This window comes from Armigeres subalbatus, chromosome 1 (assembly GCF_024139115.2).
Source record: "Armigeres subalbatus isolate Guangzhou_Male chromosome 1, GZ_Asu_2, whole genome shotgun sequence".
Taxonomy (NCBI): domain Eukaryota; kingdom Metazoa; phylum Arthropoda; class Insecta; order Diptera; family Culicidae; genus Armigeres; species Armigeres subalbatus.
Window position 1 is genome coordinate 29,759,852 of NC_085139.1, and position 17,618 is coordinate 29,777,469.

At 41.9% G+C, this 17,618-nt stretch overlaps 1 protein-coding gene across 1 annotated transcript in view; it reads left to right on the forward strand.

Moving 5' to 3' along the window:
• Window positions 1–17,618, forward strand: part of LOC134223410 (serine-rich adhesin for platelets) — a 111,986-nt gene that overhangs the window by 45,801 nt on the left and 48,567 nt on the right. Inside the window, exon 3 of the mRNA XM_062702547.1 lies at window positions 15,696–16,755. Within this exon, the coding sequence (XP_062558531.1) occupies window positions 15,696–16,755 (1,060 nt within the window). The remainder of the gene's footprint in view (window positions 1–15,695; window positions 16,756–17,618) is intronic.

The window sequence follows — 17,618 nt, forward strand, 5'->3', positions numbered from 1 at the left end:
CGTTTCCATTGCCGCCAAGCCCTTCGGTACAACCAGAAAGTAATGCTTCAAAGGGGGGCCAGTGCACAACGCAGCCTCGAGGTTAGCTGCGTGTCCTTGCAACACTGAACATCGTGACTCGCTTTTTTAGAAGAACACCATGGTATCGTGCCAGCGCATTGCCGGCTTTCCAGGTGGCCTTAACACGCCTTATGTCCTTGGAAGGTGGGAAGAGTCGACTTCGCGCCTGCTTCCTTCTGCACGACTGGTATCAAGAATGATGATACCGCGTGCACCCCAAATTGACCTCTCTGCAATGGGGTAATTCGTCAACAAACAGAGGGACTTGCCGACGCGATGCCTACGCCTGTCCCAGCCTTGACGAGGACCCCTTTCCGTCCTCGGGCTCGGAACCCGCCCAGTTGATCGACGCCGCGAAAGCGACGATACCATGTTGTTCTTTGCGTGGCCACTTGTTCGATAAAAGCATCGAGTTCGACCACAGGGCATGACCACCCGTATGACTCATGAAGCCGACTTCGAACCCTTGGACCACCTCTTATTTGCGCCTGAACTAGCCATCCTTGAGTCCACGCGCCACCTTCTGTGTAGCTCCGAGACGATTTGGACGATAGCCGATAAAACGACGTTCCAGCCGACTTCATCTTTACACATCCTCCGAACTAGGTTGTCCGGGGTAGTGTCCAGACCACATGTGGCAAGCATGTGGTCACGCATTGCGCGAAAACGTGGGCACACGAACAACACGTGTTCCGCCGTTTCCTCTAAACCTGCGCACACCGGACACTTGGGCGAGGCCGAGCAAGCCAGCTACGTTACCTGCACTGTGATTTTGCAGCACGCTCAAACGCCGGGCACTTCGAACCCCCCATGGGGTGCTTGCTGTTCACAGCTTTGCTGGAACAAATCAAACAATTGGGAGGGTTCGTGCAGCATTGGGCCTTATGTCCCTCCAATCCGCAGCTTCGGCAGAGCTTGCTTCTGTCAGGGCATTTGCAGTCCCATTGCTTGTGCCCCGGTTCCAGGCACATGAAGCGAACTTCAGGTTGCTCGTATATGCCCACAGGGCACACTGACCATCCCACCTTGACGCTCCCTAACTTGACTACCTTGGAGGCGTCCGCTGTAGATAGCCGAACTAATGCTACCTGCGTCCCTGCCGGTCCTTTCCGTAGCCGAACGGCTGCGGTGGGCGTCTCCACTTCACACTGTCGCCGCAGTGCCGTGACGAGCTCTTCGACTTCGGTGATCTCGTCCAGGTCTTTAACCCTTAGATTCACCTCCGTCGTGAGTGCCCTCACCTTGACCGTCTCGCCTAGGACTTCCTCCGCCAGCTTCTTGTAGGCAGCGCCCTTTTGCGAGACGCCCCGCTTCAGCTCGAGGATCATCTCGCCCATCCTGGTACGTCTTATTCGTCGTACGTCGGCGCCGAGTTCACCGAGCTTGACGTCACTCCTCATCGGCTTCAAGACGTCCGAGTACTTAGCCTCGTCCGTCTTGATGACTAGGGCATCGCCCCTGGAACGATTAGCGCCAACCCTAGACTTCATGCTACCCTTATTCGCCTGGGCCTTCTTTTCGGCCCTTGATGTCTTCGGTTTCCTCTTGTTCTTGACCAGGGTCCAGGAGGCGTCATCCCCCTCTATTTCCTTGGTCTGGTGCGGCTGAGAGCTCTCAACCTGCCGTAACCCCTTACTATCGTCTTTCCTGGGTGGACGGACCATTCCAGGTCTTGGAGGTACCTGGCCGGGGTTCAGCTTCCCAGCCCCACTACCCTTGTTCGGGGTAGTAACCCGCCGCGTTTTGGAGCGGCCCCCAGGGAGCTCATCCTCTGGAGACTGTCTCCCCCGTTTTTGTTTCTGCTCCGTTGGAGCAGTTACCCCCGACGTGCCCGCGAATACTTGAGCCTCAGTCTGGATAGACTTTGGCACCACCGTCTTCGCTGGCACGCCCTCGGTCGATTCGACCTTGCCCGAGTCCGCGAATCCTTGGGCCTCAGTCTGGGTAGACCTCGACTCCACCGATTTCACGGGTTTACACTTGGCCGTCCCGACCGCCCTCTCCAGCTTGGCGTCCAACATCGACTTTCGAAGTTTCAGCAAGCTCCCCTTGAGGTGCTTACTGATATTATGCTTCGATGTTCCGTCGCCACCTCGAAAGCCGGAAGCCCATCGCGTTTGCGGTTCATCGCCTCCACAAGCCATGGGCCGTCCATAACCTCTACCGGCGTTGCCGGGGAGAAGGTTAAGTGACGCACGCTAAAGCTGCGCACCGAGCTGCCGACTATTGCCTCTGGCCTCCTAGGCGGAGACCTGACCAACCCACCTCTTGCGAAGGGGTTGTCGCCTACACTACTACCACTAATTGAAGAATTGACTTGGTTTTCCATTTTGGTCCCATGAGCTGCTCGGGAAAAGAGGCCCACCACGCCAGAGCCCAGCATGACGCGGTAAGGGACACTGAATTAATTTGAATACTGCAATCAATATCTTTCATGTTGTTCTGTTGATTGCGCTATTCAAATTAATTCATAACAAAAATGTTACTTAGGTCCTTTTGAAAAGTAAACGAGAATTACTGTGGAGGATGCCCAGGCTCCGTTAAAGGCCTAGCTCATTATTCACCCCCCTGGCTATGCATCCCCTCGGCACGGGTCGCTTAACGCCGGATTAGGGGTTAGGGACGATGGTCCCTTTGGTCGGACCCCCTCACTCTAGCTGATGTCAGAAGGACAACTGTGCCCAGGCTGCACTACCAGCTAAGTACGATTGACCCGGAAGACCCGTGGAAGCGCGAGATTGGAACTTGTGAGGACCAGAGCTGGGCAGGTCGCTTCTTCCCAGACGTCAACTCACCATTTCGCAGCCCAATATCTGACCATATCTGATTTTCTGTAAGTGATTTCGGGCATAGGTTTACGGATGAGTCTGCTGCAAGCCGTGGAGTAGGTATCGGCGTTACTGAGCACAAGCGGATTATTACTTTTCTTCTGTTTCCACTTCAGTGCAACTTTTTCCCCAGAGGCAGCTAATGAGCATTAGCACATGACCATGGATTCCAGGGCACAGGAAGCCGAGTATGAAGATCGTTTTGCTACCTCGCCTGAACTAAAAAGACAATTGAGACTTTTGCCAGTAGACAGATGCTGTTGCGTTTTCCTTGCTGCCCATATCGCCGTTCTTAAAGATCAAATATGAAGGATTTTCTGCCAAATAATGACCTAACTTAGTGATCTTTCCTCAATTCAGTGGCACATGTAGGGAATTTCTAATTCTGTTTTGAGTAACCTGTGCCATTCTAAGGTCTAGAACTGAATGGAACTGTCATGGTCTAGCAAATATAGTGAAGCTGGCATGTCACCAAGAAAATATAGAATACAATATTCTATCTCATATTATTGTATTGAATGTGCAATAAAATCTTATACGATGTGTGAAGTTAATTAAACTGATCAACGGTAAGCTAACAATAACTTTCCGTTGACAAATACAATTATAATCAGTTAGCCAATTAATCATCTCTGATTGGGCAAACCCGTCTTGTCGGCGCGGATCACTTTAATTATCAAACAAACTGCAAATTTATAATCGACCAGCAGCAACAGTTCGAGTTGGGCGATAATTGGAAAATTGCCGGTTACGTTTCGGGGCAATACTGCACCTCGGATGATGCCATATTTCACACACATATAACTGCAGATGGAGACGGGGCCCGGATTCAAACCACGACGCGCAGCTGCCGCGCAGATCTGAGGATCTGCAACCGGCTGTTCGAGTTCGGTAAATTTGATCATCGAAAACATAATACCAAAAATGAAAACAAAAGCAAACTCAAGTAGAACACCTTGTAAGCGCAAGCACCAGACCAGGCATGGAAATGCAAACACTCGGCCGGATTTCACTCTTTCTGGTCCAGCTGCCTCGCCTCGCCGGCTGATTACAACTTCGCAGTTCTCTTTCGTTTACCCATTCATATCCAACCAATCCTGTTGGCATCTGCTCTCCGCATCCGAGTTGCGGCGAGCCCGCCACCGTCGTAACAATATGCCGAGCGCGATGTGTGGAGCTGGAGAGAAATGCCGTAATGACTGACGATATAATCGCGGCGCGCTTGCGTGGGCATTTTACTTTCGAACCGAAGCACACGGCCGGCTGTACGTAATCGGCTAATAGGGCAAAATCAAGATTAAATTACCGTCAGCGGTATCGGCCAGGCGTAAACATTTAACATACGCGACGACGACTGTACGAAAGCGAAACGCAGCCATTTGTTGCCTCGAACGCTTCGTGGGACATTATGATTGAGCGACACACACTCACTGACTGCCATTGAGCGGTTCCAATTCGCTGGACGGAAGGCTCGACTCAGCGTAATACGTGTCTGTCTTGTACCAAACCCAGGAAAGCCGGGTAAGGACATAATGAGGACTCTGAAATATTAATAGAGAATAGATCAAAATGCTTCGGTCAACGTGGGCAACCTCAATATTATGGTTCTAAAGTGTTTTGGAAAATCACATACCACGTGCCTCAAGGTACAGTGCGCTATTGCAGGATTGAAGATTGCTTTGGTAGTTTTTCGCTTTTAAAGTAAAATAAAACGAGGGCAAACTCGCATCATGATTTTTGGTTGAATTCCTAATGTTCTAAAGCGAGTTTTGAAAGTCTAGATCTTGAGATTATAATTTTGATAGTAATTTAATAGTTCTGATACAAATGCCAAAATTTTGAATACAATACTATGATTTTCATAAGAGCCCAAACAGAAGTCTGCTCTACTCACTTCGCGTCCCATTCTAGACCTCCAGATTCGTGAGCTACCAGTCCCAACGGATTGAACAACGACATGGTCATCCGTAAAACTTGGCGCTTGGTGGGTACATCCTTATTCACGACAATTTTCTGCACTTCTTCTTTCATAAATAGAGCAAATTGAAAACATATTTTGATGTCAAAATCAAATTGAAATCATGATTTGTTTTCAAACTCTAATTGTCAGGATTGATTACATCTTCTGATTTCATTTTGCTGTAGATTTCTAAATAGTATAATATGGCATCAGACTGATTACTTATTTTGTTATCGAAAACCAATATCAAAATTAGTTTTCCATTTGCTTTCATCGATAGCAGGAATAGTTTTTGATTTGATGTCACAGTAAGATTTTTCTGCTACAGATTTTGATGTTTGACCGCAATTCAACAACAACAAAATTAGTTATCGATTTGCTCTCAAGCTTTGCTCGGGGTTCAACTCCATCGTAAAGACATTATCCGAAATTCGTTCCTAGGTTTGTCGACTACTGTTAGGTCTATGAGGCTCTAGCAATTCGTGATGATTTGATACACAATTTTTGATTTTCATTCCTGTCATTCCACGTCTTTTATCAGCTTGGCCCTTTTCCCGAGAAAAGTTTGAAAGCAAATCAATAACTTATTTTGTTGTAATATTAGGGATATTACGCCTAAAATCATCGTAATCTTAACGGAAACTTTCGGTGCGCTCTACAAGTCTTGTAACCATTGCGATTCGTTCCGTTCACGTTTTGGCCATGTTTTAAAGTGATTTTCATGCTTTTAACCTTCCTAATGCATTAGAAAAAAGTTACACATTGTGCATTGGGGTCCATTTGGACCCAAGATTTCATCTCGATCACAAAAACTCAAATTTCAACCGATTTTCAATCTTTATGCACCAAACAAAAGCTGTAGGTTCCAATAACAAGCCCACGGGGTGATTCATCCAAATTGACCACTCTAGTCCCCGGGGAACCTGTGCTAAAGAGGCACTGTTTGAGCTTCTCAATTTGGCACCAAATTTTCGAGTTACGTGTTATGAAACATAAAATTGCTTGCAAATATGTGCTCTGATGATTCCAACTGTATTTGCTATATTGTATATGCCATTTCTGGGCAAATTTATCCCTCGAGCGGTCATTGGAAAGCCCTCTGGAAGATCCGGAACTTCCGTAAAATTGGCCAATTCTAAAAGTTCATCCCACAGCTTCGCGATTTTTTGATAACCATTCATTCTGGCAAATTGTGGGGGCTATCAATAGTTAAAGCCTTCTGTGACCTACAAATGTCCCAGAAACGGTCCTCCGGAAGATCCGGAACATCCGTAAAACGGCCAATTCCAAAAGTTTATCCTAGAGCTCCGCGATTTTTTCGTAATGATTCATTCTGGCAAATTGAGGGTGTAATCAATAGGTAAAGTCTTCTGTGACCTCCAAATGTCCCAGAAACGGTCCTCCGAAAGATCCGGAACATACGTAAAAGTGGTCAATTTTAAAAGTTAATCCCAGCGCTCCACGATTTTTTCGTAACCATTCATTCTGGCAAATTGTGGGCGCAATCAATAGTGAATGTCTTCTGTGACATCCAAATGCCCCAGAAATGGTTCTCCGGAAGATCCGGAACATCCGTAAAATGGCCAATTCTAAAAGTTAATCCTAGAACTTTGTGATTTTTTTTGCAACATCCATGAAAATGGTCAATTCCAAAGGGTAATCCCAGAGATTTTCATTATTTCGTAATCATCCATCCTGACGAATAATAATGCAATCAGTAGTGAAAGTTTTCAGTAATCTCAAAAAGCTCCCGAAACGGTCATCCGAATGATCCGGACCATACGTAAAAGTGGCCAATTTCAAAAATACATCTCAGAGCTTCGCAATTCATTCATAACCGAATCGCCTGTGCAATCAATTGTGCAAGTCTTCTGCGACCCGGAAATGCTCCCGAAAGGAGCAGATACCACAAAATTATTCCAGACCCAGAGCATTGCTATTTTATTCGTAACCATCCATACGGGCAAATTGTGTACGCAATAAATTGTTTAAGTCTTCTGAGATGACCACAAACGGCCCTCCGGGAAATCCGAAACATTCGTACAAGTGGCCAATTTCAAAAGTTCATCTCAAAGCAAATTCTCGAAACTGTTTATATCATCGAATGGATTATGCAATCAATAGTGAAAGTCTATTGTGGCCCGAAATGACCACAATACGGTCTTCAAGAAGCCCGAAACATCCGTAAAATAGGTTAATCCTAAAATTTGATCCCAGACTTGAGCACTTTTGTTAGCATTCACGTAGTAATGGTGAATTATATGTAGAGTAAATAGTGAAAGTCCTCTGTGACCTACCAAAAGCTAATCACATTCGATTTTTGAGACATTAACATTCACATTGTTAACGGCTCCGGTTCTCCGGGAAATTTGGGACATCCGCTAAAAGTATGAATTCTAGAAGTTTCTCCCAGAGCTCCACATTTTATTTCGAAAACATCCATAACGGAGAAGTGATTGTGCAATCAATAGGGGAAGGTGGAGATACTTGATCCTCGGGGAGACATGATCAGCCCCTGTTTAATCGAGAGCTAAAGTAGTTTTGATCTAGCATATTTTTAAGTATAGATCCTCTAGACAAATAACCTTTATGTGGTGAGTTGATTTCTGGATTGACAAACCTTATTCATTCTGCAGGCCGGTTTGTGTGTTTTGACTTTCCCAAAGATTTGTTTATTGGCCACGCAAAATTTGAACAACTTTTCATAACAATGACGAAATGCTTTCGTTTTTTCACAGCACAAAGCCATAAATATGCTTAATGATCTAAACTGATGACAATGTCAACATTCCATCAAAGTTTTAGAATATTTGGATTTGAAGTTAATGCCTCAATATGAGGACACTTGATCCCCCATTAGTTTATTTATTTTATTTCGTCAACCAATGTAAACTAGCACATATACACATACATGTTTGTTTTTGTAATGCTATAGTATGATTAAATAATAGTTTTTTTTAGTAAAGTGATGTATAATTTTGATTTTAAATTTATATTGCTTGAATGGATGGCGGAGACTAACGGCAGTAGAACTCCTGCGCCCTCACCTGTTAGGTATTACAAAATGGAAAAAGATAAGAATTTTAAAATTGTCCATTCATTATGTCTTCTTTATTATGCAATGTAATAATGCTGTAGACACAGATTGCTTAGAATTCGAATGTCAGCTTATTTGATTAATTATAAATGTAATTAGATTTTAACGTGCAAATAAACAAATTTCAAAACCAAAAAAAAAAAGATATTGCTGAATTTGTAATGTTTGTTCTTTGAAAATATTGTCTGTTGTTATGCCGAGACATTGTTAAGTCAATAGTTTCGCAGTGTTGATTGTAAACAGCCATCATTCGGTTGAGAGGCCCAAATTCGGCGTAATTTGTTCGGCAGTGGTTGGTTAAAAATAATGTTTTATGTCGAAGTAGCCGAGAAGGTATGTAATAATTAAATTTCGATAATTCTCGCTTAACTTTTCAAAAGGACCTAAGTAACATTTTTTCATGAATTAATTTGAGTACTGCAATCAAAAGCTTTCATGTTTTTCTGTTGATTGCGCTATTCAAATTAATTCATGAAAAAATGTTATTTAGGTCCTTTTGAAAAGTTAAGCGAGAATTCTTAGAGAGTCTGTGTGGAAATCGCGCATGTTTATTTATTCTTGGTTGTGATACATCGGAAATCAGAGAATGGGATCAAGTCAACCCAGTCTCCCCTAGTTGGAATTTTCTAGGACGTCTGAATGTGCACAAAACCGTCCTCCGGGAGATCAGGAATATCAGTGAAAATGGTCAATTCCAAAAGTTCATCCCACAGCTTTGCTGTGAATTATATACGCAATCAATAGCGAAAATCCTCTGTGATATGCAATGACAATAATAAAAGTCGAGTCAAGTACGAGATACTGAAGACGGCCTTACTGTTAAGGTCGAAATACGTATCTGCAAAACACATAGTGGAATCAAATCAATTGGTGGAATCAAATGGAATTGTACAAACTCGTCTGATGACAAGTAATGACATTCCACTGATAGCTCAAAATAATTTTCTTATCAATAATAAAAATTCCTACATAAAATCCGGAACATCCGTAAAAGACGCCAAATCCAACAGTTAGCGTAACAGATCATCATTAGCCAGCGACGGCGGTATGGTAGCGTTCCTTGTTGAATTCCTCCGAAGCTTCTCCAGAAGCTCCTGTGGAAGTTATTCAAGAACTTCCTCCGGAAGTTTGTTTAGAAGTTCCTCCAGTAATCTCTTCGGAAGTTCATCAAGTAATCCCTCGGAAAGTTCCTAAAGGCATTCCTCTATAAGTTCTTCTGAGAACTCTGAGAGTTCTTCCGCAAATCTCTCCAGAAGTTCATCAAGTAATTCCTCGGGGAGCTGCCACGGGAGCTCCACCGAACTTCTTCCGGAAGTTCCTTCAGAAATTCTCAACGAAGTGCTCGGAAGTTCCTCCGTCAGTTCTTTTTCGAATTGGCCACATTCACGGATGTTCCGGATCTTCCGGAGTACCATTACCGTACAGTACCGAAAACTTTTATTATTGATTGCAAACACAATTCACCAGGATAGGCGGTTACGAAAAAATTGCGGTGCTCTGAGATATTATTTTGGAATTGAGCACTTTTACGAATGAACTGAATCTTCCGGAGGACCGTTTCTTAAGAACTTGGAGGTCACAGAAGACTTTCCCTATTAATTTGCCAGAATGAAAGGTTACGAAAAAAAAACACTGTGCTGATGTTTTGGAATTGTCCACTCTTCTATTTCAGATCTTCCGAATGATTGTTTCTACGACATTTGTAGACCACAGAAGACTTTCACTATTGATTGCACCCACAATTCACCAGATGGATGGTTACGAAAAAATTGCTATGTTCTGGGTTGAACTTTTGGAATGGCCACTTTCACGGATGTTCCGGATCTTCTGGAGGACCGTTTTTGTGGCATTTTGGAGGTCACAGAAGATTTTCATTATCCATAATTCGCCAGAAAATATTATTATAAAAAAATAAGCTCTGGGACGAACTTTTGGAATTATCCATTTTTACGGATGTTACAGATCTACCGAAGGACCATTTCTGGGGCATTTGGAGGTCACAGAAGACATTTACTATTGATTGCACCCACAATTTGCTAGAATGAATGGTTTAAAAAAAATCCCGAAACTCTAGGGTAAACTTTTGGAATTGGCCATTTTACGGATATTCCGGATCTTCCGGAGGACCGTTTCTGGGACATTTGTAGGTCACAGAAGGCTTTAACTATTGATTGCGCCCACAATTTGCTAGAATGAATCATTACGAAAAATCGCGAAGTTCTAGGATAAACTTTTGGAATTGGCCGTTTTACGGATGTTCTGGATCTTCCGGAGGACCATTTCTGTGACATTTGTAGGTCACAGAGGGCTTTAACTATTGATAGCCCCCACAATTTGCCAGAATGAATGGTTATCAAAAAATCGCGAAGCTCTAGGATGAACTTTTAGAAATGGCCACTTTCATGGATGTTCCGGATCTTCCGGAGGAACGTTTCTGGGACATTTTGGGGTCACAGAAGACTTTAACTATTGATTGCACCCACAATTTCCCAGAATAAATCATTACGAAAAAATCGCGGAGCTCTAGGATAAACTTTTGGATTTGGCCGTTTTACGGATGTTCCGGATCTTCCGGAGGACCGTTTCTGGGACATTTGAGGTCATAGAAGGCTTTAACTATTGATAGCCCCCACAATTTGCCAGAATGAATGGTTATCAAAAAATCGCGAAGCTGTGGGATGAACTTTTAGAATTGGCCAATTTTACGGAAGTTCCGGATCTTCCAGAGGGCTTTCCAATGACCGCTCGAGGGATAAATTTGCCCAGAAATGGCATATACAATATAGCAAATACAGTTATAATCATCAGAGCACATATTTGCAAGCAATTTTATGTTTCATAACACGAAACTCGATAATTTGGTGCCAAATTGAGAAGCTCAAACAGTACCTCTTCAGCACAGGTTCCCCGGGGACTAGAGTGGTCAATTTGGATGAATCACCCCGTGGGCTTGTTATTGGAACCTACAGCTTTCGTTTGGTGCCTAAAGATCGAAAATCGGTTGAAATTTGAGTTTTTGTGATCGAGATGAAATCTTGGGTCCAAATGGACCCCAATGCACAATGTGTCACTTTTTTGTGGCGCTTCTCCTAGATGTCGCTGGAAGCTGATTTTCTCAGGGAATCCTTATTTCCGAAAGTTAGGAAAAGTCAGAATTTTTCAGATTTTTATCTCGTTGCGTTACAAAGTTACAGCGGTGTTTTGGGTGTGCTTGGGTCGAAATGGACCCCAATGCACTAGGAAGGTTAAGTATGTACATTGAACTGTTTCCCCAAAAGTCGATGTTCTACAAGATTCTTAAGTTTATTACAAATCATTTCCAATTTATTATATTATTATTCCGCTTTTTTTCCGTGGACAAATGAGTAATATAGTTGCCAATGTGCAATTTACCGTTAGAAGCTGAGCATTTGTCATAAATTTGTACATTAGGATTTCTTCAAACAAGTTATTCGAGCAAAGAAGCATTTGATGATTGATTTGACAACAAATGACTTCCGAATTTGGTTCATTGGACCATATGTCCATATGTAAGCTTTTACCATCGAGTGCGTCCTAGTAACAAGTGAAATCAAAGCTTCTTTGTTTGAACAACTTGTTTGCAGAAATGCTAACGTGCAAATTTATAACAAATGTTCAGCTTCTGATTTTTAAGAATTTAACGGTAAATCGCATATTAGCATTCATTTTACTCATATTCGATTTTGGAAAGAAATGATAGGTTTCGGTACAAAACTTTGTTGTATGAGAAAGGCAAAAAAGATTAAGGAATTAGGAAGTATAAACATAGAAGAAAGAAAAATAGAAGGAAGAAGAAAGAAGGGAGAAAGGAGAAGAAGAAGTAAGAAAGAAGAAGAATGAAGGAAAATGGAAGAAGGAAGAATGAAAAAGGAATATGTAGAAAAAAAGAAGAAAGGAGGAAAAGGAAAGGAAGGAAGCCAAGCCAATCGTTTCGACCCTTCCTTCGGAAGTGTCTATAATTTCACTTTGTATGCGTTACGCAGGTGTGTTACGTTTTAATCTATCAAGAAATATCGTGAATTATTAAATAAAATGTATGCTTTTTGGAACAAATTCACTTTAATATTGAAAATATAATTGTAACTAATGATATGATATGGAAATATGCCTATTTTTCTGATTTGTTTCAAAGAAACAAATGATTTTAATTGAGGATCATATATAAGTCTGTACAAAAAAATCTTCTCAAAAAAGCAAAAACGTAAAAATTTAAAGGGATTTCAAAAATTTCTTCAGTGATAGCTAGATAACAAATGTGAGCATGTTTTGAGACACTAATAGACCACTTATATGCATGTATGTATGCGTATGTGTGCAAACTCTGAAATTTACTATCATTTAAATCTCACTCATTTTTAAGGTATTAAACAAGATTAGTATTACAAAATTAGCCATTCATAAGACGAAATATATCTTATTATTGAACGCTGTTGAGTTTCGCTCAGATCAATGACTGATTTAGTTAGTTCTGGATTAATTAATATCGAGCTCTTTGGAAATTACGAATATGTATATATGCTACCAGCGTTATGATAGTTACTAACCATGTTACAATGTTGACAATGTTACAATGTTACTAATTATGTTGAATAACTACAATCCGACGAGCGCCTGATAGATAGGCAGCATGAAGTACAGTGCGTTATCATTCGTTGTGTTGCTGCTATCTCGTTTTGAATACTGGGGTCTGGAAATATTTCTTTTTAACTAAGGAAGGGTCAAAATCTCACTGTAGGTGGCTTAATCTGTTTTTTTGTTATATATCTTGGCTGTGCATATGCACAGTTTCGAAATGGACAGATTGATATGAAATTTGTGGAAAATTGTAAAAATTCAGGAGTATTTTGAATGATATCTGGAGTCGATTTGAGTAGCTTGTTGAAATTGACATAAGTTTAATGTGCGCCTTCTTCTTCTTCTTATTGGCATTACATCCCCACACTGGGACAGAGCCGCCTCGCAGCTTAGTGTTCATTAAGCACTTCCACAGTTATTAACTGCGAGGTTTCTAAGCCAGGTTACCATTTTTGCATTCGTATATCATGAGGCTAGCACGATGATACTTTTATGCCCAGGGAAGTCGAGACAGTTTCCAATCCGAAAATTGCCTAGACCGGCACCGGGAATCGCACGGCTAAGGAGGGCCCCTGTTAATGTGCGCCTGAAATGTCTAAATTAGATGGTCTTGTTTCCCGTACTATAAAAAATCTCGAGATTCGGGATTAAATTTTTCGTTACCCCGGAATTTCAATTTCACATATTTATTGAATTCATGTGAAAATCTGTTTCAGTTCAGTTTACGAACGAACCATTACTTATCTACTTGTTTGGAATACAATTTAAGAAATCACCCTAACGATGATTCTTGAATCTAAGGTCCCTTTTGAAATAAAAATTCAAATTTTCCTAGAACTACTGCGAATAAAATGTAGTAGGGGAACTGCTCCTGGAATTCATCTCATGGCTCCGATATTCATCCCATCAAAAACAAAGCAATGGGAAGCGCTTTTATTTGTATCTTATTTTTGTGATTTTTTTCAGCAGTGAGCACTCATGGACGTTCAAAAACAAGCAACTAAATCGGCTCTGTATTTCTTTGTTTCGCGGTGAGATGAATATATGTTTAGTGAGATGGAGATCGTGTGTGCACAAAACATGCAAGGCTTTCACAAAATGATAGCCGAATCGGTACAATTATTCAGAACTTTATACATTTGTATTGTAGGACTGTTTATTTGCTATTTTTGGTTTGGTAATACCGTGCCCAATTGATAACAGGCTATCGGCGAATTAGACAAAAGGTGGGAAAGGACAAAAGGTTAAAGAAGAAGAAGAAAAAAAGATAAGGGAAGTAAGAAGAAATAAGGAAGAAAAAAGAAGGGAACATGGAAAACGATGAAGATAGAATGACGTAAGAATGAAAAAAGCAGAAAGCAAAAAGGAGAAGGAAGACGAAAGAAAGAAGAAAAATAAGAAAGAAAAAGAAATAAGGAAGCAAGAAGATAGAAAGGAGAAAGGAAGAAGGAAGAAGAAATACGGAAGAAGGATGAATGGAAAAGAAAGAAGAAAAAGGATGACGGGAGAAGGAAAAAGGAAGAAAATTACTTCATCTCTCATTTTCATTATACTACATTATAAATACTACTCTTTTAAAATTGCACATTTTTAACATTTTTTCATAATGATTAACTCTTCTTTGACAGTTTTCCCAGAGTTTGTCATCATTTACAAAGTTGTTCTTGAGAATTTCACTTTCCTTAAAGTATTATGTATGTATTTACAAGATTCCAGATAAACGGTCGTTCAAAAATGACGTCACAGGCTTTAGGTGGGAGAGGGGGTCTAAGATTTTGTGAGAGTGCATATACTAGGTATATAAAAAAGCGTGACAGAGGAGGAGGGGGCGGGTCTAGAAATCTTAAAAAATAGTGTACGTCATTTTTGAATCACCCCTAATATTTATTCCTATTAGGTCCTTGGGAATGCACCCAACTTGTCTCTTTTTGGCAGTTAATTCTTTTCGACATTTTCATTAAAGACAGTTCCATTAAACGCCTAGTCTGAGTCTCATGAGAAAAAGGTTTGTTAGAACGATTTTATACAAAAAATGTAAATTCACAAACAAATATTATAAGAAAAGCTTGCAAAATTGAAAGGTCTCATACAATGTTTGTATAAGAATCTAGAATTTTGCATATGCCCAGTTCTTATACAGGTTTTGGTAGGTTCTTATACAGTAATGTTGGAAAATCTAAAAACCAACGGTTGGTGTGGAGTATAACTTTTGAAAAAACTCCGAACTAGTACTCAATAAGTTGAATGCAGGATGAACGCCACATCAACAATGAAGACCCATTCAACATGCACATCATAAAGTGTGTTACGATAAGTAACATTCTATTCGATGAAGATCTGAATGGAGTTTTGCGAAAAAAGTATATTTATCCATAAAACATCAAACATCTATTTGGACAATTTCTAGCTCTAGAAAAGACTACATTCTGCTCAAGAATCATAGTATCGAACCCAAAAATACTTGTCATTTAAATCGAATAAACATTCTTAATCTATCAACTGACAATTTTACATTGTAAGGTACTCTCACAATTATTAAATAATAGGATTGCACTATTTCGGCTTTCGGACATCAAGCGGATAGCAAGACTGACCCTATTTTTAGAGAAGGTGATAAAATTACCATCCCGAAAATTACACAGACCGTTGTTTGAACTCATTCACCTTCAGCATGATTTTGGTTTATACCCAAGAATCTTATCGCTTGATTATAGAAGACCTAAATTTCATCAAATGTGATCCATTGATCTATATTTAAAACACGTAAGAAATTAGGATGCAGAGATGATTTCCGAAGATCAGTTAGAAGCCAAATTACAATAATCACTATAAGTATCGAAACAATCATTACAATTTCCTATTTTCATAGTCGAAAACAGCACGTATCTGCAACGGTGTATCGATTTTAGATTTGTTACACCTCTTCATAACAAATTACACTCTCCGACCAGCTAACTGCTAATCGCGATCATTGTTATTCACGCGTCATCCAACGCACAGCCATTAATCGGCCATTTACTCATCACCCCATCCATCCATCGGTGATCGCATCACGCATCCAAACGAAAACAAAAGCGACGAAAACTGTGCACTGGCTCCGTTGATTAATTGGCCTTTCTTTTCTTTCGCCTTTCTGCTTTCGTTTTTCTTTTAGAAAGCGGACCGTTACTGGGTCGTGTTCTGCGTCCATGACGACTGCGAAGCGTTCCTCGAGGGTTACGTCGATCCGCGACAGGCGCCGTCGCACAGCCCGGAGTGGTCCCTCTCGCTGCAAACCGTCCAGCACATTTCGCACGCCCTCGTTCCGGTCGAGCAGGAGTTCGAGTTTGTGATAACCCTCAGCACCGATGTGGCCCGGTTCAACGCCAACACGTGGGAGTGCATGCAGGAGTGGGTCGATTCGCTGCGATCCAAACTGCGGGAGATGAAATTGCTCTCGCCCAAGGAGAATCTGTACTCCAAGCTGCCAGAGATTAGACCACCTCTGGCGCCAACGCGAGATCCTACTTCGCCTCTACCGGCAACTCCGCCGGTTCCGGCGGCTATTGTCCCTGGAATAGAACGCATTCAACCCATTTCCTTACAACTACATCATCCCACTCCAACATCCTCCCAACCTTCCAGTATTACTCCCGTTTTGGTTCCTACGACGAGCACTGCCCCCAACATCTCGAGTGCCTCCTCCTCAGCGACCCACGTCCCGCCAATCACTGCCATGTCCAATACGTCAACGCAGAATCTCATGAACCTGCTTACGAACCCGCTGCAAGCCGTGAGCAGCCTAAATAATCAGCACATTAGCAGTCAGCACCTTTTCGATGCCATATCGCTAGCATCCTCCGATCTGTCCGACGCCAGCCTGGACGAGTATTCGAGCGAACTCATCAAACGATTCATATCGAGTAATAGTCCATTAGCGTCGCCTCCGCCCTCAACGGTGGCGTCAACGCTGGCCTCATCGAGTTCCGGCAGTGCCGTGGCCGGTCCATCCACTAGCAGCGGTGCGTCAAATTTGGGCAAACCTCAAAAACCGGTCAAGGAGAACGTAATCACCAGCGGCAGCAGCGGTGCTTCGTCCTCATTGGCCACAACATTCGTGAACAACGTGCTGGCCGATCCGGGAACAACGTCACTCAAGCGTACGGACAAAAAAGTGCTGGTCGACGTCCGAGCGGAGGATTTTGCTGCTGACGATAGTGGGAGTGATGAAGAAGGTAGGTCCCGTCTTTTTTTTTTATTTCTGCGCTCACGGCTGTCTAGCGGCTAGAAGACAGCCAATTTAATTAAGTTCAATTAGAATCGAAGTTGATGCGATGTGCAGTGGCGGGTTTCCGTTCAAAAGCTCACAGAAATTCAAACATCAGAAGAGTGGATTGATACTTTTTTTTAGTCAGAAACAACTTTTTTTTTCAATTGTATCGAGCATTCTGAGTTGCGTCTTTTAAAAATAGAAACTTTTAAATCTTATCTGTTGTTAGAAAAAAAATCCTAGTTTTCTTCCAAGAAGCTTTTTAACTTTTAGAAACTTATCAGCTTCTGCCAAAAAGCTTCTTTGCAGTTTCTGCCAAGAAGCTTTTTAGTTTCTGGCAAGCAACTTTTCCAGCTCTTGCGTTTCCTGGATGCTTTGCTCACGAGGCTTCTTCCCAGATGCTTTTTAGTTTCTTCCGCGGTGTTTTTCAGCTTCTTCCGGGAAGTTTTTCAGCTTCTTACAAAAAGCTTTTCAGCTTCTTCTGATAAGCTTTTCCGCTTCTTACCAGAAGCTTTTCAGCTTCTTCCGAGAAGCTTTTTTGCTTCTTCCGAGAAGCTTTTCAGCTTCTTCCGAGAAGCTTTCAGCTTCTTCCGAGGAGCTTTCCAGCTTCTTCCGGTAAGCTTTTTAGCTTCTTCCGAGAAGCTTTTCAGCTTCTTCCGAGAAGCTTTTCAGTTTTTTCCGAGATGCTTTTCAGATTTTTCCGAGAAGCTTTTCAGTTTTTTCCGAGAAGCTTTTCAGTTTCTTCCGAGAAGCTTTTCAGCTTCTTCCGAGAAGCTTTTCAGCTTTTTCCGAGAAGCTTTTCAGTTTTTTCCGAGAAGTTTTTCAGCT